Raw genomic sequence first — 22511 nt, 5'->3', positions numbered from 1 at the left:
CAGGGACATTTAAAGGTCTTTAAGACAAAGAATTATAACACAAAGCAATACCTTACACTACGTAGTTAATTTAAAGCTAACATATATCTATATGTATAAAGAAAAGAGCTAAACGGCGCAAAATATCAGTATCTTAACTCGCGTGAAACTTTATATGACAAAAAACTGATATGATGGAAGCAATCCCAAACACTGTCACGCCGTCTTATTTTACGACTAGCCCGTGAAATGTATCAAATGATTGAGAAGTCATTGTACTTATCACGAGTAGGTAGGTAGGCAATGGCAAACGTGTTTCGCCTCATCGATACCTCGAGCCGGCTTACCTGAGAGTCAGTCCGGACATGGTTCAGATTATTCACCACCAAACCGTTGTCTGCTGCCATCGGATCCATCGTAAAAGCATTATCCACTCACAGTTACAGAAACAATACACATCTCCTTGATATAACACACGTTTCGGAGTCAACTTTCAAACTATTCTTCCGTGTCGCAACACAAGCGGCACGAGCTAGTCACTTTAAAACTCCTAGACATAGAAAACAGTTAATAATTACTGACAACACTGCCTCTCCAGTAAGGCTTCTTTGGCTTACTTTAAACAAATGAGTTGCACCGCGCTCAATCGATAAACCGCATAAGCAATGAAATTACGGACACTAGTATTAACAAACGAAACTTTAACTTAAGCTACAATTTGGTCCGGAGACGTCTGGCCGGCCCAAAGGACGCCTGGCGGCGAAAAGTTTTAACCGTGCGTGATTTCTGGGCGCTTTCAAAACCAAATGGTCATATAAACTATCAATCTTTGCATACCAGTGTGGTGCGGTGAAACGGACTGTCTCGTTTGGTTACGTTTCGCAGTGTGGGGGAAAGGGACAGCGTAAAGGCAGGTACTCCGTACCGAAGTGGACGAACAGTATCTACAGGTTTTGCTCTCCCACTATAAGGAGCATGGCGCGGACTCTGAGCTTGAAAGTTGTTGTTGAAAAAAACATAACAAGCGCTGCATAGTCGCTCGGCCGGCTCCTAGCTAGACACCGGCGGTTTTTACGCGGTCCGTTGGTCCATCGAGATAAGGCTTTTAGATGGTCATCGCCATGAATCATCTGCGATCGATCGAGACCATCAAAAGCATCTCTAATGATTCAATATTGGCTATTATGCCTACGTCTTAACTTCAATGGCAGCCATTTTCACAAATATTTTGCCAGCACAATTACAATGGACTTAAACCGCCGGCCGGCTGATAATTAACATTAAGTTTTGGTAAAATTGACAAAGCATCATTAGATTGGGATTGTCTAAGTATCGTAAAAGGAAGTTTATTTCTCCATAGTGCTATAACTAGTCAGACGATCGTGGAAATGATCAATCCAATCGATAAATCAAACCGGTCCCAATGCATCTCTGGTGAAGGCCGCGAGAATTTTAACCTCTACATGGGACACTCCTGCGCAGGGATCCACGCACACAGGCGCAGTCACCTGCGTATACACTGTAAACGTACACAGCTCTCGAGAACTGTCAGCTAAACGCACACAATGTTGAATCCGGGATTATTTTTACCTGGACTCGTTGAAATGGCACCAATAATTGACTTTTTTTGTGAACATGCCATTACTATAACTACGAGTACAAAACAAACAGTGCATAATTAACGAGTTTATGGACTGGACAGGTGTGGACATGTTTTTGATGAAAAGAATGTTATTGTTATTGATGGTGTTAAACAAAAGTCACTTTAGGTTTATCATTAAAAATAATCGTATTGCTTTTATGATTTTTAAACCAAGGGTCATGCTCAAAGTCAAAGTCATTTATTCGCACGTCGTCGTTCTCCTGTTAACTATTTTGCGTCTTTATCTTAATTAATGAGCCTTAAAAATGTACACAGGACAGGAATGTGGTACGCGAATAAATTAAATTAACATACAGTTTAAATTAAACGAAAAACGAATGTTAACTATTTCATATTCATAGCATCACAAAACTGAAGAAGGTAGTTTACTACCCATAAAATATGAATTCTATTTAAGAAATGTAAACTTTTTGCTAATCAACATTTCGATAGAGTTAATGGCGATCACAAGGTGACTTAAAATTAAAAAGGTTGACAAACGTCACATTTTAATGCAAAATGTCATGAACCGGCAGCAAATAATTTTCATCGTAACAGTATCCGCGATTGCTTCCTGTATTGGCACCATATGGGACAACGGCGGAAAAACTCGCTGGCCGTAAAGGTATTTCATGCAGATGACCTAATTTTTTGGGGACAAAGTTTTGTAGCCCCCCGATACTAAAGACAGGGACCTCAGGGAAAAAAATGTTGTGCACGAAATCTGTCCTTCGCATCAAACTATCAGTTTTAAGGACTACTAAAGTAATTGATAAAGCGGCGATTATAGTTACAATTTTTTTTACATATCAGTCAATTTCAGGCACAAGAACGTGGTCAAAAATCCATGAACAAAAGCACTTTACCAGCTCCAATTTATCTGACTAATTTAAATTAAATCTTTATCTTTCAGGCCCCATAACTCTCCAGCCAACAAAACACCTCATACAATGGCATCCACCACAGCAAAGGGCGCATTTATCCACCGCGCCACCAACAAAACAATAAATTTACCGAAAAACCAAACACTCCTTTAAAATGATGCGTCAATAAGTCACAATAGGTACATAAATAGGTCAACCCCACACAATACCAGTCAATCCAAAATGAACAACGGAATCAAGCCAACTCGCCTCTGGCACTTCACCGGGATAAAACACTTCATGAAGATGATTAAAGACCGGGAAAATGCCGTAACAAATGGCCATACACCTAAGAACAGAAAAGACTTGTGGACTCTAATAGGAACATCACTGCTGTGTGCGGCCGGCCTTTCATACTCAGTTGGTTTGTTTAGTCCTGAGGTACCCGAACAGAAGACATGCCAACCGCCCCCGAAGAAGAAATGTGCCACTTCAAAAACCCAGGATCCGTGTCCGCCTGAAGAGCCAGAGGTTATGCCTCGCTGCCCTGTCCACAATCCTGAACCCAAGAAGAAGTAAATCAGAAATAAGAATCAGTAATTAAACACATACTTCAAAGCAATAAGTTACTTTTATTAGACTCCAATTTATCTCTATGATAGAGGGTATTTACTTCTAGCTACTTGAAGAAAATTGTACTATTTAGGGACTGTTTCACCATTGCATCCATTGATAAGTGTTAACTGACGGTTAAATGTGATTCCGTCTCCGTCTATTCGAACAAAACAAATAGAGACGGCATCACATTTAACCGTCAGTTAACACTAATCAATGGATGGTGAAACAGCCCCTAATGTTTTAGACGGTCGCGGTACTAATTTTATGATTTAAATTCGGGTTTTGTTCCGCGTACCTTGGTCTTGGTCTTGATGGTTGGTTGGGTTGGTGGTCTTGCCTCGTCTCGTGATCATGGCGCATGCAACTGTGCTGAAATATCCAGCTTCTCTAAAGCCAAGGTACGCGGAACAAAACCCGAATTTAAATCATAAAATTGTACTATTGTATAAATTCATAGAAACTTCTAGCAGAAGTGGATGAGCGATTTTATTACAGCGCTCAAAATGATCTACACTCGACTCGACTACTGCCAAGGTAAAAAGAGAGTATTTAGATCATTTTTGAGCACCATAACCGCTCATCCACTTTTGCTACTGACTACTTATTTCTGACAAAGTTACCTATATTCAACGTAGGTTTACTAAAATAATAACGTTAAAAATTAGTCAAATAAAAACGTTATTAAAATTAAATAAAGGAGCCGTAGTAGCCGAGTGCTTTGAACTATGGCCTCGTGAGTTTTTCGGAATTCATGTCTGAACTTAAATTTGAAATTTGTCTCGATCAAAACTTCGTGAAGAAATCACACACAACTGCGGAGCAATTCAATAGTGTGTGAAGGTTGAAGGTTCTCGTCTGCCCCTGTTCCACCTATCCTTACCAGGCTATCTCCACTGGTAGGGATATATGGTTTTTTCTCTCCACATGTCCCCACTGGTAGAGATAGGTGGAAACAATATCCATATATCCCTACTAACTATCCCCCCTGGTAGGGATATATGGACTTATTTTCCATTATTCCCACTAGGTGAAGGCACCAGTCATGGACGGGAACCAGTAATGGAATATTTTTCCCGCTAACCCAATATTAAGAAACGGACGCTACTTTTTCTAAAACTAATAACACTTATGTTCAGATAGCTGATGATCATAACTGGTAAAGTTCATGAATGGTGAGCTAAAAGGCATTGAATCCTTGCTGTGGCCGTCTTATCTATTCCCTATTACATCCGTCCCCCTGTTAGATATAATATCTTTCTACTAATCTGCACTGGTCTCTTGTGGGAAGTACAGCTCATGAAGAACTTTGTTTACACTTTACTCATTATGCTAATTACGCTACGCGGGCTACGCGCGGCATAAAACATGATTTCAGAATAATAAAAACCGGCCAAGAGCGTGTCGGACACGCCCAAGATAGGGTTCCGTAGCGTGAAAGTATTTATTAAGCGTTACCTTTTCATAGTTTTTGCATATTTTTTGGACAAACGGTTTAAAAGATAAGGGGGGCGGGACACAATTTCTGTTACTTTGGGAGCGATTATTTCCGGAAATCTTCACTTCATCAAAAAATTTTGTGAGAAACCTTACTATCTTTTCAAAAGAGCTGTCGAACTATGTGCGCGTTGATGCGAGTTAATTTTTTTATTTTATTTTCCAATTTCTGTTACGCGTATGAAGTGCCCGAGTTTTTGTAATTTAACTACAAAACTAAATAGCGGTTTTGACAAGACATCTGTACTCCGAATTTCATTGATATACATCTTGTAGTTTTCGAGTAAAATGCCTGTGATATACTGACGGACGGACGGACAGACAGACAGACAGACAGACGGACTTGACGAAACTATAAGGGTTCCGTTTTTGCCATTTTGGGTCCAGAACCCTAAAAAGGTTAGAGCGCAAAATTGTCAAACCCAAATAAAAACCAAAATAAAATGTCTTTGAATATCCAGACAGATATCACCTTTTTGACAGATTTTTGGCTGACATCAAAAGACATTGAGAAACATTTTTATTTCGCTAATAATTTCAAGTGGTTTAAGGCAAATGGAATACTTAATAAGAAGACGGAACTGTGGAAATGGATAAAAAGGAACAGTTAAAACTTATTTGTGTGGCAATGTCGATGGCTACTGGTATGGCATGGTCGTTTGGGATGTTCCATAGACCTTCACCACCACACAGACCCACAGTCCCAACACATCGGAAAACAGAGGAACTGCCTCTTCGGACACAATCTAAAGACAACCGGAACGACGGAGGAACGATATCTTCAACGACAGCCTCACAACATGACAATATCAGCTAAGTTTTAAAGGGCTGAAATAGACTTGGTTTTGAGAATGACTGTGTAAGTGTCCGTTCGGATTTTTTTAGAATAAAGTCACAAACACGGAAGATTAGTTTTAAATTTTTTACACCTGTACCTATTATTAGTAATTTTAAGCCAAATTGTGCTTTATAAGGTGGAGCTAATAGAAATAAATAAAGGAATATGTTGGCAGCGATTGCCCAGGATCCTGAGATATTGACAAGAGAGCTTGCACATGCCGAAATCGAAGAATTGCTTATTCAAAAGCAATTGAAACATTTCGATGTTACAGGTAGCTAGAGCACCTTTTAACACCGAAGTATTTGATGTCTGCACATCGTTTTTCCTTTACAATATTTCTATTTTCAGAAGTGTAATTGAAGATTTTTTTATTTCAATTATTAGTGTTTGTTTTAGCTCTACTTACTGTTATTAAATATTATAATTTGTAATTACGACCTTGGTTATTACGTCTTTTTATTGCTTTATTATTGACTATGCACCGTCTATTTTAGATAATTATTTTGACTACTAATTTCCAAGAGCTAAAGAAAAACAAACAAACGTGTCATAAAGGTATAGAAAGAAGCATGGCACGTCCAGTAAACGTAATGCGTACTTACGGCACAAAAACCGTAAGGACATTATTGTCATTCGACAAACATCAATAAAGACAAATAAAAGTATTTTCTATGATAAGGTTCCAAGGTGTCCAAGGAATCAAATTGACCGGTTGACTGTACCTAAAAATAGGCAAGTGGGAGTAATTTTGCTGATTGTGTTTGACTTGGCCACAGGTGACAAAGTAGATTCAAGAGTAGCTTCAGAGACAAATCAAACAGTACCACACAGATCACTTGAACAAAAATTGAAACTTTTATTAATTAAATAAAAGCGATTTGCAAACTTCCCAAAACCGAACATTTAATCCTTATCGGCAACGGGGACATCGTGAAATGTATAAATGCATTGACGCCTCTAGCTCTAACATATGGCGATAAGAATATCACTGGACCTGGTACAGAACGCTATTAGTCACCCATTTTCCCCCTATTTTATGTAGCTATCCACAAGTTAAATGATGATGATGATGGTCCACAAGTTAAGTCAATAATTTGCTTTTCTGTACTTTATACTTTTTTTTAACATTAGAAAGAAGGTAAGCGACCATGACGTGTCTTTTTATTGAAAAACACTTGAAAAATAAGTCATAGCAAATATGTAACAATTAACAAGGAAATTAATGATAAGGGCACGTATTTGAATATCGAAATTTAAAATATCTAAGGTTAAAACGTCGGCGGTCAAAATATCGAAAATCAGAATGTAGAACGATCATAAGGTCGAAATTCAAAATGTCGAAAGTATAAATTATCGAACGGTACAACTATGGAATGCTAAAATTTCGAAAATCCTAATATCAACGGATAAAATATCGAAAATTGAAATTTCGAACGATTCTAAGGTCGAAATTCTAAATATCGAATGTCTATAATACCGAAGGATACAAGATTACTGATACGAAATTTAACTTTGGAACTCGCCGGCTCCGCTCGCTCGGCTCGTGATTATTTTGGCCACAGTTGAACCTAACACACTCCTCCTCGCTACGCACGTCGTCGCACCTAAACTTTTCGGTTGAATGAATCAGACTTCAGTTTTAAATTCTCAATAGGTACTAAGTATTCTAATCTAATAATTAGGTGCGACGACGAACGAGCGCAGCGAGGAGGAGCGGTTAGGTTCAATCGTGACCAAAACAAGCACGAGCCGAGCGAGCGAAGCGAGCGTGCAGCGGTAGCGGCCGGCGAGTGCCAGAATCGAGCTCTATGCATTTTTCTTGATATTAAGATACTTCGCTATTTCAATTTTCGATATTTTAATATTTGCTTTTTTGACGGTTGATATTTTGTGTTTCGATATTAACATACATCGATCATTCGGTTGTAGATATTTTTAACTTTCGATATTTTAGCCGTTCGATATTTGGGTTTTAGGAATTCCAGACGTCGATATAATGATAGTAGATTATTTTGATCATTCGATGTTTTGATTTTTTAAATTTCGATATTCAAATACGTGCCCTTTATATTCTTTTGGTATCAGTAATAGTACTGTTTTTATAAAAACGTTTTTCAATCAAAAGACTCGTCAAGATTGTTTACCTTATTACACATTTTGCCTTAGGAAACTCAAAAGGTCATGAATTTTTTTATGAAACTGATGTCAATAGTTAACCTAAAACATGTACAATGGTTAAAATCAGAACCAATAGCTGATGTATGTATGTATGTAAACGCTTTATTGTACAAAATAAGTAAACAAACACAAACATATAGATAGAGCTCATAAAATGTACACACGACTCTATCTTCGAGAGAATAGATCCTCAGATCTTGCGAAAGATGTTATAAGCGTTGAAATTTGATACAGTTTATAGTAGGAGTAAATGGGGCTGGTGCGAGTCGGCGGCGGTGTGTGGACACCCGGAACAGACAGCCCACCACATGGTACTGGAATGACCGATTATTAAGTTCGATGGGCACATAGATGACCTCAAGAAGCTGCCAGAGAAAGCCGTGGAATATTTTAAGAAATCTAGATTTAAGTTTTAATTCTTAGTTTTCATTTGTATTTGTAAGCTGTGTAAGCTTTGCAGCACACGCATCCCATAATATAAATAAATCATCATTTTGCAGCCATCTGAACGCACATCTGCGTTTGCGGTAACCTGAAGAAATCTTGTGTTTGACAACTGGTAGCGAATGGGTTAAAAGAAAAGTACAAACTAATTGTTTTTTTTTTTGGGTAAAGTAATAGCAATCCTGCTTGACAAGACGAAAATTTTAAAATATTTTGTCTATTTTGTAAATAAAATAGATCATTTTTTGTGCTTGCTCTTTATCTATGAGATGTTATAACAGGGATGGATGGCATAAATAAGTTAGTCAATCAACTGAATTGCTGGGAATTCAAATTTATCTGTCTGAACACAAAATATACCAAATATTATAATACTTACTATCTGTTGCCCGCGGCTCCGTCCGCCTAGTTTTCGTTTATCGCTATCCCGCGGGAACTATGCAATTTTTCCGGATAAAAGCTATCCTATGTCCTTCCCCGGGACTCGAAATATCTCTATACCAAATTTCATGTAAATCAGTTCAGCGGTTTAGACGTGATTGAGTAACAAACATCTTCACTAACTTTCACATTTATAATGATTAAGTAGGATAGGATAATAGGATGAAATGTATTTTTACTAATATGGCTTTGTCCATTGAGAGACAATTTTTCAAGTGTGGAGTCTTAAATAGTTTAAAAAAAATTGGATTGTTTGGTAAAAAAATCTAAACAGTGAAATATAACAAGTAAATTGCAGATGAACGTTTACTTGTAGATTCTCTTTATTGTAGTATCGTAGTATCTATGTAGGATGTTTCATGGTTTTGGAAAATGATCTATGCTTGCAATGTACCTAAAATCGTGGAACCTCTTTCTAGAATATAACAGGCTGCTTACACCCATAGATTATTTAAAAGTAAAAAGCAAAACAACAAAAAAAAAATAGAAAAATGTAGCGAAAAATATTATATTGTATAATAAAATTTAGGTTATTTTGACCTAATTTAAATAAGATATTCGCGATGGGTAGAGGAAGAAAGTTGTTGTTTGACGTGATGGTGTTCTCTGTTTCATTCTATGTTTCTTACACCCTGATGTCTTACTCGATTGAAAGGTTTCGAAGCAAAAGTCTATTATTAGAAGACCTCGAGAAGGAGGTGAAAACTTAGCATATTTTTTTTCCTAGGTAAGTGCAGTGTGATTCGTTCTCAAAAATACTAGTATATAATACGTGGTTATTACTAGTAGTAGCGGATTCGCACTGTCATCGTTCATCCACCATTGCTTCACATGTTTCGTTTTCTAAAATCTTTTTATTTCGAAAATCAGCGAAACACTTGGTTACTAGGGTACTATTAGACACTGGCAAATTTATCCTCTGAGGATACAGTAAAAGAAACTGAATCATGGACTGCCGTTCCTGCATCTTTGATTGCCGTGTAGTAACTACTTCTTTTCTTTACACAAACAGTAAAAACCACTGTACTGTAGCTTTTTGGTTCAGTGATCTTTGACTGTAGGTACATAGTAGTAAAGTTGTTCTCAAGAACCTTAATGGTAAAGGTGAAAAATGACAGAGACTCCATGTTTTGCTTAAAACAAATTAAAAGTAATTAGATACACTTTAATAAAATAAAACTTACTTTCTCTCGTTTCCTTCTTTTCCTGCCAGGATAAGTGTTTAATGGGGGTGGCGGTGGTATGTGGTAGAAGTAAGGTGGTGCGTACAAGACATCCTCGAGACCAGCGATGGGCGTCGCCCGCGACGGAGCCAGCGATCGCACGGTGCCGTACATACTCCGATTTCGTCCCTGACTATACATATTCGTAGCACTAACACTGGCTGATCATCTATCAACCATGCACCCGAAACGTCCACGAATTTAAAAGCAAAAAAGCGCGCGCGAACTTCCAAAATGGCGCCTCATTTCGCAAAATACTCAAATGTAGAACTATTTTTTTTTAATAAAAATAAGCCTTTGAGTTTTGGGCTGGCCACAAGGTTTCTAATAGACAAATATTTAATGAATATTTTTATTAGACCCTCTTTTGGTTTAACATGATACGAGCGGGCGGTCTGGTTAGGAGCTGTACTGAAATGCACATCCTCTCCACATTGAGATACAATCACGCGCTGTTCATTTAATTATCATAGTTTATCTGCTTTTTCCAATAGGCTACGTGGAGCGAGACGTATCGGCATTGCTGCGTTTGAAATTGGGTGAAAAACATGCGCACACGCATTACTACGCGCCAATACACATGAGTGATTTTAAAAAGTTTGTCATTGCATTTTGTCACTTGCACCGGAGGATGCAGCCATCATTGTTGTCATCGGATTGACAGTGGAATACCGACCCAAATAAAATAATTTCAGATATAATTATTTTTTATTGCTACTGCTGTGTCCGAAGTCATTAATGCTGCCGTTTATCATATTAAATGATACGGGCAAGTCACGTCTTAAATCGAGTTTAGCTCGACATGTTTCGAGTTAAATTCGTATCCGTTCTTGATAAGAGCAACCCGACTCGGCGACTGTCGCAACACGCGCACCGCGTGCCACCGTTCTGCACTGCACGCGCAGCTTAAAATAAATGAAATAATATTTATTTATTTACTTTCGGAAAACCAACAGCTACAAATTACAGAATAAGCTTATTTAATAGTGTATAAGTAAGTAACTTAATCAGAAATATTATAGTAGGTTTAAAAAATAATAATCATAATATTAATAGAATCATTACTAAATACAGTATAAAAACCTAGGGTCAACTCAAAAGCACCTAATGTATTTATGTAAGACCGGTTATGCCACCTAGCGAACAAATCGCATACTAAAATGCCAGCTAAGTTCAGTGGTACCGCTATAATAGCGTAGCGAGTGACCATACTTCAAGCTTTGACGCAACTGACATAGATGGCGCTATGCGCACCAAAGTCATTACCGCTCCGAAATTCCGAAATAAACTTCAAAATGAACACAAATCTCTATGGATGAATGTCAAACGTCAAAATTTTAAAGTAATCGTCAAAAATGGCCGTGCAACGGAAAAGAACAACAAATCGTTTAAAATGTAAATAAACACACCCGGTCGGTCCTTCTCATCCAGTTCGTCAATCTTCTCCATAGCATAAAATGCCGACCGGTGCTTTGGCAAGAGCGTTCTTCGGGATAGTTTTTAACACGGTGTACTGCACTGCCAAAGGTCGCGACAATGGGTTTGGGAACGGGTACATGTGGGCCAATTCGCTGGAAGCCGGTAAACAGATGGCTCAGCACCACAAGAAACCGGTGATGGTGATAATCCACAAGTCCTGGTGTACGGCGTGCAAAAACTTGAAACCAAAGTTCGCAACCTCTAGCGAGATCCAGTCACTGAGCAAATACTTCGTTATGGTCAATTTGGTGGACGACGAGGAACCAGAAAGCGCTCTGTTTGCCCCAGACGGTAGCTACATACCTAGGTGAGAGGATAATATAAAATTTAAACACGTACCTGCTCTACTATAAATTCACTTCACTACTTCTACTTCACTACTAAATTCATGCTTGTAGTGTAGAACTTATGGTTTTATGATAATAACGAGTAAATATTAATCTGCCTGCGTTCGCATGATGTGTTCCTTTCCTATCTCAGACAAACACATAATAGACCAAAGGTTTTTTTGCTTTTCCAGCGCTTTGATAACGCTTTTTAACCCTTTTTTCTAGGATCATGTTCCTGTCACCAAACGGAACAATAGACCATGAAATTTATAACGAAGACGGTAGCAATCAGCACAAATTCTTCTATAGTCGGCCAGAACAAATAGCCAAATCCATGAAGAAGGTCTTAGACAAATACAACCTCGAGCATTTCGATGTATGAAACATGACATTCTAAATTAGTAATGTATTTATGTCTAGCCTGGGATACAGATTTTCTGCGCTTTTTTCAGTGACAAAATGATATTGGAAGCATTTAACTGTTTACAGAATATTTTTTGCGCTGGGTAAGTTTTGCTTAGTGATGTAAATTGAGCTGTTAACGGAGCATTCAACTTAACTCAATAAATAAGTGGAACAGACGACGTGTTGTTTCATTGATTCAGCTATTTCTGTATGCAATTAATTACCTTTATACATACCTTACCTGTACGATAGATTGATTCAAGATTCAATAAATAACCTGCACAGTTTACCTTGCTTAAAATATTTTAGCATCGTGATACCTTACTATTATTGACAATCGTCGCAGCCTATATACGTCCCTCTGCTGGGCACAGGCCTCCTCTCAGAACAGAGGGCTTGGGCCATATTATTGACAATATTATCGCGCATTTCAATTCATCCGAATTCAAGTTTTGCTGAAATAAATATATTGGTTGCCGAAACGGAATTCGAGATCCTCGAAAAACAACCCTCCTTCGGGCGTGGGGTAAAAATAAGATTCCGTCCATCCAAGTAAAATTTTGCCAAAGTCTAGTGTATTTTGCCGTTATTCAGTACAGTTACCAGCACCGATATCTGACAACGAAGCATGCATAAATATCTGATATTTAGGACGTATAAGATTTTGCACGTTCCGCTGTGGCAGATATTAATTCAGGTGACTGTACTTAAGTGTAGAAAAACGAAATTATGAGAGGTACCTAATGGTACTAAAACGATGACATAGCGAGTCCAATTACTATTTAACTTATTTTATACTAAAAAATATGGTGACATTAGTCGTTCTGGCAACACCTCGTCAAATCAACAAGCAACTCACATCCTCGACGACGGGCTCGACGTACATCTCCATGGTGTTGTTGAGCGGCGGCAGTTGCGCCGGCGCCGGCGACGCCGCCACCGACGACCGCCGCGACACGCTGTTGCACGAGCATTGCGACACCGAGCGACGGGATCGGGGAGATTCTCTGTGGACAAGGAAAGTTAATCATTTTACATAGTGACCATTTAATTAACAATTTGACATTATTATTATGTACCTATAATTTGCATGCCTCTATCGGTTAAACATGTGAAACAAACAATTATAATTGTTATAATAACCACCTACATTGTACCTACTTACCATGTTTAAGCAAATAAATATTCTTTCTTTCTTTCTTTCTTTCTATTTACCCTACGGTAAATCGTCAATTATTGGCCACCTTACAAAAAAAAAATCACTAGGTGACTACACCGAGTAGGGTAAATCGACAATTACTGGACACCTTTCAATAACTGACAAGTGGCCACTAATACTAAAAGTGAAATCTATTTATAAATTATCAGGTGGCCAGTTATTGAAGGGTGGCCAAGTAATTGACGATTTATCCTATAAACAGAGTCTATTTTTAGAATAAGGTGTTAATTACTGGCCACCTTATACTAAAATTAATTCCGGTCAGCTATAAATAGTTTTTTTTTTGTGTAAAGTGGCCAGCAATTGACGATTTACCCTATAATCGAACAAACTAATTAACTAAACTAAAAGTCAGTCGCAGTGAAAGTGGATGAACGGTGACGGTGCTCAACACGATCTACACACGACTCTACTGCTAAGATAACGAAGTTTTCAGATAATTTTGAGCACTACAACCGCTTGTCTACTACTGTGCTGCTTACTGTTACAGGGTGGAACTTTTTAATAATCAATTTCACTGTTCCTTGACAACTATGGTCAAAATGACATTAAGTTGTAGCACAAAATTCTTCACCCTGGTATATGATTCAGTTGATTCGATTGTACACTCAACGAAACTGCATTATGCTGAGGTGGGTCCGTTTCGTGAACAGTAACACTGTTTTTTTTTCTCTTTATTTTATGTAATTATTCTGTCACTGTTACGAATAAATGTATTTTCTTCTTTCTTTCTTTCTTCTTTCTTAACTGAATCGCGTCCCAGGGATCCTTTGTGCTACTGATATCATATTGACATTCCATACATATGTTAAAGAAATCATAGCGTAATTTGGTACGCCCTGGTACGCGATTTAGTTTCCTCGACTGTACTTGGATTATGCTAGAAGCAGGGTCAAATTTGGAGAAGTGGAGGTCTCTGCCACCATTGCTTTGATCACCCGCGAACTTATAAGCTTAGCTAAGTTTATGCAAGATCTCGTATCTCAAATCAACACATCAACAAAATTGACCCTTAAAATCTTAATAATAATTATAAACGCGAAAGTTTGTATGGATGGATGTTTAGATGTTTGTTACTCTTTCACGCAAAAACTACTGAACGGATTTGCATGAAATTTGGCATACAGGTACTTAATCAGGTAATATATACCCCGGATTAACATATAGGCTACTTTTTATCCCAAAATAATGTATTGTTCCTGTGAGATCTATATGCAATTCTGCGCGAGCGAAGCCGCGGGCAAAAGCTAGTAAGTTATGAAGTCCATCCAGACAACTTTATCATCTATCATTCATCGTTATCTATACAGGTAAGACCACACAAGTACAACCCTCTGTTAATATTATGGAATGAATGATATACGGTTTATTTTAGAAACAGACCAAGCTCTCAGAGCATAATCACTTCTTTATGATGCTTATGTTTAAATACGTACTCTTATGCCTACACTTAATATTGGCAAGTCATAGTTAGAACTAGTGGACGGAGTGTTGCTCAGCCCAAGTGTACTGTCAACATTGGATGCCATAACAGCAGTACGACAAGGTATAAGTGCTACAAATAATGAAGAACTTTTTAGAGCGATGGGGATCTAAGTACACTGCACAACTGCGGGAAATTACGCATGACTTTTGAAAAAAATACTCAACCAAAATAAAGCAAGTTATACCAATTAATATTCTTTAGCTCTTCTGCAGTTGCTGCAGGCTGCAGCCAAATGAGTGAACTAATTAAAATTAAATTTAGTTCTATCTTTAACACCGGCCATTTCCACGTGAACGTGATTTACCCCTTATTCATAAACGACAATCAAACCTATTTTAGTTAAATGCCACTAAAATTCGTTTGTCCTTATCTGTCACTTCGACATTTGTATTTGTTAGAAAGGACAAAGCATTTGTTAGTTAACATAGGCACAGAATATATAATAGTACTGGCATAGCCTTGTTAAGTTTTATGAATAAGGGGATAGTTTCTAACCCGCATAGTAAAAAAAATTGATACTGCACGTTGGTTTTATAAGTACATATTATGTGATTGATCGGATGGGCTGAAATTATCAAATTAACAAAAATGCTTATTTTATCCGCGCTTCAATACAGACTGCCGAGAAATTAAACTTAGGGGCTGTTTCACCACACCACCCATTGATTAGTCTTAATCTTGTTTTAACTCACGCATAAATGTGATGCCGTCTCTGTTTGTTTTGTTCGAATAGACGGAGACGGCATCACATTTGTCCGTCAGTTAAAATTAATCAATGGGTGGCTTTATGATCTAGGCAACAGGCAGGCATAGGTCGCCTCGCATGATATTCTATTCCTCTTATTATTAGGTAGTTCATTAATGTTTTTCAGGACTTCGAAGTTGTTACAGTTTAAAGGAAAACTTTTTTTTATATTTACCTTCGTCTTCTCCTACACACATGGCTGGTCGCTCGTTCGCATCTGCATCGTACTGGTACAAAATACCCCAGTTGAGGCAGCGGGCCTGGTTCAGAGTCGGTAGAATCGCTCCACTCTGGCTGGCTGAATGGCTCTATTTCCATGGCTGACGGCATTATTAAACATTTGCAATATCGTCTGATTTTTTAGCGCGAAACACTGGCCACTTAAAAAGCTAACTGTCAGAAATGTTTGAGAAAAATGTCACTGTTATTCGGCCATTGTAGTTTTAAATAAACGAACGCTTTCACTCATGAATCATGATGTACACTTTTGTTACTTTAAACTTTAAAACACTTAACTGTTTATTTATTTTAAAGTTTTTTAAAACGCGTCCGACCATTAGCAGTTCTGCAAACGTATTAACCTCAATTTTGTCCGAGTTGTAAATATGAGTAAGAATTTCGGGTGCGTCTAGTGGCAATTAGATCTAGAAAGATAAGATAAGATATTATAGAAATTAGGCAGGCAGGTATCAGCAGAAAAGTAGGTAACTTCAGATAGATAGTCTGACGACAAAATGTAGTAATCTATTCTAGGTAGATATTATTTGAACTCTGAGTAGTTAGGTACTGCTTTTGTCCAATGGATATAAGTACCTAGATAAAAAAATTAACGAAAGAAACCCCGCTTACATTTACCTAACCTACTAATGTGTACGGGTTCGTATAGATCAGTTAACAATTCAAATTAGAAAAAAATATTTCCATATCAGTATATTTGTACACAGTAAATTGTTATTTGTTACTGGTTGTTGCCCCTCTATGTCCTTCCTAACTATTAAGGTCTCAAACCATCTCCAGAACAAATTTCATTTAAATTGTTTCCGCAGTTTTTGTGTGAAGAGGACAGACAGACAGATAGACATAGTTACTTTTGTATTTATAGCATTGTAGTTTAAATAAACTTTTCAACGGCTAACCATAAATAAATAAATGAACTAAAATAATTTCCTTGCTCACCCGCGACCTTACGATAGCTAAGCTTATGCAAAATATGCGTGTTCATGCAGTTCCTCCACCTCCACACTGTAAGAACACACACAAATCACACAAACCCATCTATCACCACCACCACACTACACTGACGCGTTTCGAACTCAAACAGAGCTCATCTTCAGAGTGACACAACCGTACACCATGCTACCAGTTGTTAGACTCAACAACTGGTCTGTCTAACAACTGGTAGCATGGTGTACGGTTGTGTCACTCTGAAGATGAGCTCTGTTTGAGTTCGAAACGCGTCAGTGTAGTGTGGTGGTGGTGATAGATGGGTTTTGTGATTGTGTGTGTTCTTACAGTGTGGAGGTGGAGGAACTGCATGAACACGCATATTTTGCATAAGCTATCGCAAGGTCGTAAGGTGAGCAAGCAAATAAATTTAGTTCATTGATATGGACCTCCGCAAAGTAACGCCTGATTCAATAAATTATAAATAAATAAATTAAATTTAAGCGTCGGATCACATTTAGCTTAATTATATTCCAGACTTAACAAACTTGTCGCTGCGCTAGTTTTTGATTCAGTAAAATTTACTTAACGGATGGTATTAATGTAGGTGTGTGTGTACCTGATGCATTATTCAGCTCACTCAAGTGTCCTTTTATAAGTTTTTACAGTTGGTCAACGAATCCATTTGGCGGACGATCCTGAACATAAACATTCACTGTTGACATTTCGTGCGTGTTTAGATTTTTGTACACGCGTAAAATATAGCTGCTAATAGCACTCGACCGAAAGCTGTATTGTTCTGGCATTTATCCACTGAAGATTGAATCACTGCACCAGAATCATATCATCGAGAATACCATAATCACATCATCTTGGCCTCAGAATGACAGACCTTGGCAGAATGACAGGCCTTGGCGTAGTTCCCACGTGCGCCCTTTAATTGCAATTCCAAATCCATTTTTTTTTAAAGCTGCTTTTAAAGGTTAATAATACAATTTTAGAATTCTTTAACTAACTAAATATCAATTCACTAGAATGAACAATAATGAACATCACAGAATTTTGCCCATCGATAGTAGTATTCATCGACGTGCTCCCGGCACTTTATTTAATCACTTCGTAAATCCTCTTCACATTTTTTATCGGTCACATGAAAGATTGAAGTCACTAGCACCAGGAAACATTAACATCGGTTAGTATTTAATCAATAGTAACAGCAGACAAAGTTCTTTTTTTTTTGCTTAAACTCGAAAATACGCGATTTGCCATAGAAATAACACCAAGCTAGATCGATAGACTCTAAGGCCACATCGATAAACCCCCCGTTTAGCAAATTTTATCGAAATTCCTAAAGCCATTTCTGATTTTAAATTGCCTGTTTAAAGGTATTAAATATTATGGGACAATTTTAAAATTAGTTCAAGTACCTAGATAGGCCTCCAATCCAACAAGATGGAGCGACGACATGGGTAAAATCGCGGGACCGCGGCGGTGGATGCGGAAAGCACAAGACCGGCCTGAGTGGAGAGCCTTGGGGGAGGCCTATGTCCAGCAGTGGACGTCTTTTGGCTGACATCATGATGATGATAACCTAGATACTAGGTGTAGATAGTAGATATGGGTACAGTCGCCATTACCTAGATATTTCGAAACGGCTGAGGTGATCAAAAATATCAGAACATGAACTCCCATCAAAATAGAGTACCTACATTTTCCGATATTTCTGACCACCTCGGCCACTCCAAAATATCTGATGGCGACTACCCTTCGGCCGCGTACGCAACCAGAGCTTCGTAACCAGTTGCGATCGAAAACTATTTCTGCCTTGTACGAAACCAGTTGCGATCAAAAACTAATTTCTACTTATTCGTAACCAGTTCTTCTTTGTACGAAACCTACGTCTGGCCAAAAATCTGTGTTATTTTTAAAAGGTTTAGGTTATATTGAAGTCGATTCGTGATCCTAGTTTCGTGCAAGAGCAAAAAGTGTTCGTTCGTAATTGGTTTCGTATAAGAACAAAATAGTTTTCGTTCGCAACCGGTTTCGGAAAAGACCGAAAAAGTTGTATTCCGCAACTGGTTACGAAACTCTGGTTACGTACGCGGCCGAAGGGGCGACTATACTGAACTCCATTTTAAAATCACAAGGATCAAGTGTCATTTTTATTTGAGAGAAAGTCCTTTCAATCCGTATGCTACCTCTACCCAAGGAAAGTCGAAAAGGATCACATTTCTTTAAAAAAACAGAGGGCCACAATCGTGAAGGAATGCGCATTCCACAGAGGCTCATGTTTTTTGGCCCCCAACTCACAAAGGGACCGACGCTAACGTAATTATGAATGAAGCTCTGCGTTTACCTTTTTGGAGTTTTGTGAGGTACTATATCGATATTATGATAGAATTTTTATAGGAGTTGCACAACACTTTGTTTTGAAAATATACAGGATGGAATAAATGTATGTGCCCTGGAGGGAAACTGCCTTAGGCTGCGTGCCACCATAGATGTGCGAGGATGTGTTGCGAGGGATGTGTTTTTAACCCCCGACGCAAAAAGAGGGGTGTTATTAGTTTGAACGCTATGTGTGTCTGTGTGTGTGTTTCTGTGTGTCTGTCTGTCTGTCTGTGGCACCGTAGCTCTTAAGCGGGTGGACCGATTGGAATGCGGTTTTTTTTTATTTGAAAGCAGATTTTTCTAGCGATGGTTCTTGGACATGTTTTATCAAAATCGATTAAGCCGTTTTTGAGATATTGAACTTTGAAGTGACAAAGTCGGGGGTGTTCCAACTTTTTGTTGGTTAGGTTTTACTTTATCAAATCAAATCAAAAAAATATTTCGAACCTAAAAATCCATAGTTTTAGATTACAAGCACTTAAGTGCCTATAGGGTTAATACCATACAAACACATAAAATTTATAAAAATAAACATTCTTTTATTTTAAAAATACTTTTCTGTGAGAACAAATAACGAATTAACGACCTTATAAGTAACAACGTAGCGAAACGCCTCAAACTGTATTATGTTATTACATAAATTGTATCAATATAATTATCGTAACGAGACTACGGTCATCCCACGATGATGAGCAATTACGTAATTGCTTAGTTCTATTTAACTGTATTTTGACGATAGGTATCTACTAAAATTACCATCAGAGCAGTGTAATCATTACTTTTTTTTTTTTTTATTTGACTGGATGGAAAACGAGCAAATACTTTATTGCGTTACTGCCTTTGATGAATTATAACTGGTTACTGCAAACTGAAAGATAAATAAAATTTAAAGTTTATTCTATATAACCTCCTCCTTTTTTGAAGTCGGTTAAAAAGAGAATCCTGGTTCATAAGAATAGGCTAGAGGCTAGACGACTAAAAAAAACCGGCCAAGAGCGTTTCGGACACGCCCGAAATAGGCTTCCGTAGCCATTACGAAAAAAAAAAGTATTAATATTTTTCTAAGGATTGCGTATTTTGTACGAAATATTTCAAGTTTAGGTATATTTTATACCTTAGGTTGCTATTTAATCTTAAACTACTAATAATTCTCAAGAAAACTTAACCGTTATAGTTTGCCTTGTAGTAATTTTGATAAAATATGTTTGTTTGGTTTGTTTGCGGAAAGCACAAGACCGGTCTGAGTGGAGAGCCTTGGGGGAGGCCTTTGTCCAGCAGTGGACGTCTTTCGGCTGACATGATGATGATGATGATGAAGTTTGATATACTTTCTGGGGACATTTTTTTAAACGATCGGAATCGATTGTGTTCTTGATTCGAGTAGGAAAAACCATATTTTTTCCAAAAATTCAAAAAAAAGGAAAGTGTGCACTTTGAGTATGATTTAGGCTGAGTTTCCACCAGAGATGTGCTAGGATGTACGTGTTGCTAGGAATGTGTTTGCCATGAACCAATAGAAACGCTTAATTTCTCTGTCCTCGCTTTGCGTATTTCCAGTGGAATGGAAACAGCTCGGTGGAAGGAGGATATGTAAATGAACCATGTTTTAAATTCAGGATGGTAGTAAGTATATCAAACTTCCAAGGAAAACTATAACAGCTAAGTTTGCTTGAGATTTATTAGAAGTTATATGACAATTATGATTATGAGTAAATAGCAGCCTAAGGTATAAAATATACCTAAACTTGGAAGATTCCGTATAAAATACGAAATCCTTAAAAAAATATTACTTAATTTTTTCGTAATGGCTACGGAACCGTATTTTGGGCGTGGCCGACACGCTCTTGGCCGGTTTTTTATTGGTTCATGACAAACACATTCCTAGCAACGTATCCTCGCACGTCTCTAGTGGACTCTCAGCCTTAAGATTTTTTATTTACTTACTTGTACTTCTATATTTATGTCTTACTTTTATAATCTTCAAAAATATCAATTTAGACCCGTTCCCTCATGTAAGAAAGAGTAAGATTTGTTTGGACCCCCTCCCCCTTTGAATCGTGTTAAATAATAAATAAACTGCCTCTAAAGATTATGTGAGGGTCCCTCATAACTTACGCGTGTTCTACTTTATCCCATATTATATCCACTTCCATTATTAAATTTTCCCTCTATTGCCAAGCTAGATACCTACTCCAAGCATGTGTTGTACAAATCTCACGTACTCCAGTAATCTGTTTAGTACTTGGCAGCTCTAAGCTAGTCACAAGAGCCTCCTTGTATCGTAAACAAAAATTTAAGCCGGCTACACACATACACACACACACACACACACACACACACACACACACAAGGTCCGATTTAAAAAAAATACCATCTTATTTTCAACCTATATTTTACACATACCACCCCACTGTTGGGCTTAGACCTCCTCTTAGAATGAGACGGCTCGAGTTGTAGTTCCCACGCTGATGATGATGGCGCACTGTTGCGTGAGGTTTTTAAGTATGGCTTTCAAAGTCTGTTATTACGGGCGTGAAAACAAAGTTTAGATTAAAATCATATTTAATACACCTTAAAACCGTACCATAAAAATATCGAGCATGCCACAGTGTTCCATAGTCCCCGTTTTGTTCGGAAAAAAGGGAGGACAAAGGTTTCCGAAAGACAAAACTGTCTCAAAACACAGATATTAATTGCCCCGGAACGCATATTTGCGATAATTAATTTCAGGTATTGCAAAATATTCACAAAATTATTCTAATTATAAAATAAACCCGCGTTGCTCACCAAAAAACTATGAGATTTGACATTTCGGAGACCTCACGCTACACTAGCGCCTCTAGTGGTAAATTCATACGCGATAGCCCTCATTGCGTTTCAGGCGTAAGCTCACATTCGAATTCCATCCGTCAGCCTTATCGTGTGTAGCCAGCATTATAGAGCACTTGGCACCGCCTACGTGGTTTCAAGGACTTTTTTTGGACCCCACACAATGCACCATTGTGTTTGGACATTATGTCCTTGAGTTTATATCTCAGCATAAAAAACTGCGCTAGTTTCCTCTAAACTTTCTAAGAATATGTTAAACTCATAATAAGAAAAATGAATTTATTTTAATAAAAATAAAAAAATCACTACAATATAATTAAAATAAACAATATAAAATCAACCTAAACCTATAATATAAACTACAAACTAAGACCTAAACTACAACTCATAATTAAAATTTAATATCTGAATACTGATAGGCACGGTTATTTAGTAGAAGCCACTACCTAAGCCATATTTTCACTGCAATTTGTGGCCGTCAACTATTGGTGTCCCTCTCTTACTCACTTACATGTTAGACAGGGACACCAATAGTTGCCGGCCACATATTGCACTAAAAAAAAAGCCCGTCTAGGAGCCCCGTTATTATTACATTGATGATAATATTTTTGTTGATGCCCCGTGTGGTGTCGGGTTAGAATTACACCTCTCCATTTCTTCCGTGGATGTCGTAAGAGGCGACAGAGGATATAAGTAGGTTAAAGTATACCGTAGGCGACATGCTAGCAACCTGTCGCTATT

The 22511-nt window shown here is 37.8% G+C and overlaps 2 protein-coding genes across 2 annotated transcripts in view; one reads left to right on the top strand and one right to left on the bottom strand.

The window, feature by feature from the left end:
- Positions 1-11029: 11029 nt before the first annotated feature.
- LOC141439151 (thioredoxin domain-containing protein 12-like) lies at positions 11030-12112 on the top strand. Its single transcript, XM_074103306.1, has 2 exons — positions 11030-11509; positions 11757-12112. Exons 1-2 carry the CDS (start codon positions 11181-11183, stop codon positions 11911-11913), a joined length of 486 nt encoding a protein of 161 aa, XP_073959407.1. The 5' UTR covers positions 11030-11180; the 3' UTR covers positions 11914-12112.
- Positions 12113-12506: 394 nt separating this feature from the next.
- The window catches only part of LOC141439381 (uncharacterized), a 46574-nt gene continuing 36569 nt past the window's right edge, over positions 12507-22511 (bottom strand). Inside the window, exons 3-4 of the mRNA XM_074103664.1 lie at positions 12796-12943; positions 12507-12551 (exon numbers count right to left, since the gene is read on the bottom strand). Of these exons, the coding sequence (XP_073959765.1) occupies positions 12507-12551; positions 12796-12943 (193 nt within the window). The remainder of the gene's footprint in view (positions 12552-12795; positions 12944-22511) is intronic.

Source organism: Choristoneura fumiferana, chromosome 20 (genome assembly GCF_025370935.1).
Source record: "Choristoneura fumiferana chromosome 20, NRCan_CFum_1, whole genome shotgun sequence".
NCBI lineage: Eukaryota > Metazoa > Arthropoda > Insecta > Lepidoptera > Tortricidae > Choristoneura > Choristoneura fumiferana.
The sequence above is the reverse complement of the archived record's forward strand: the minus strand, read 5'-3'. Positions and strand labels throughout refer to the sequence as shown.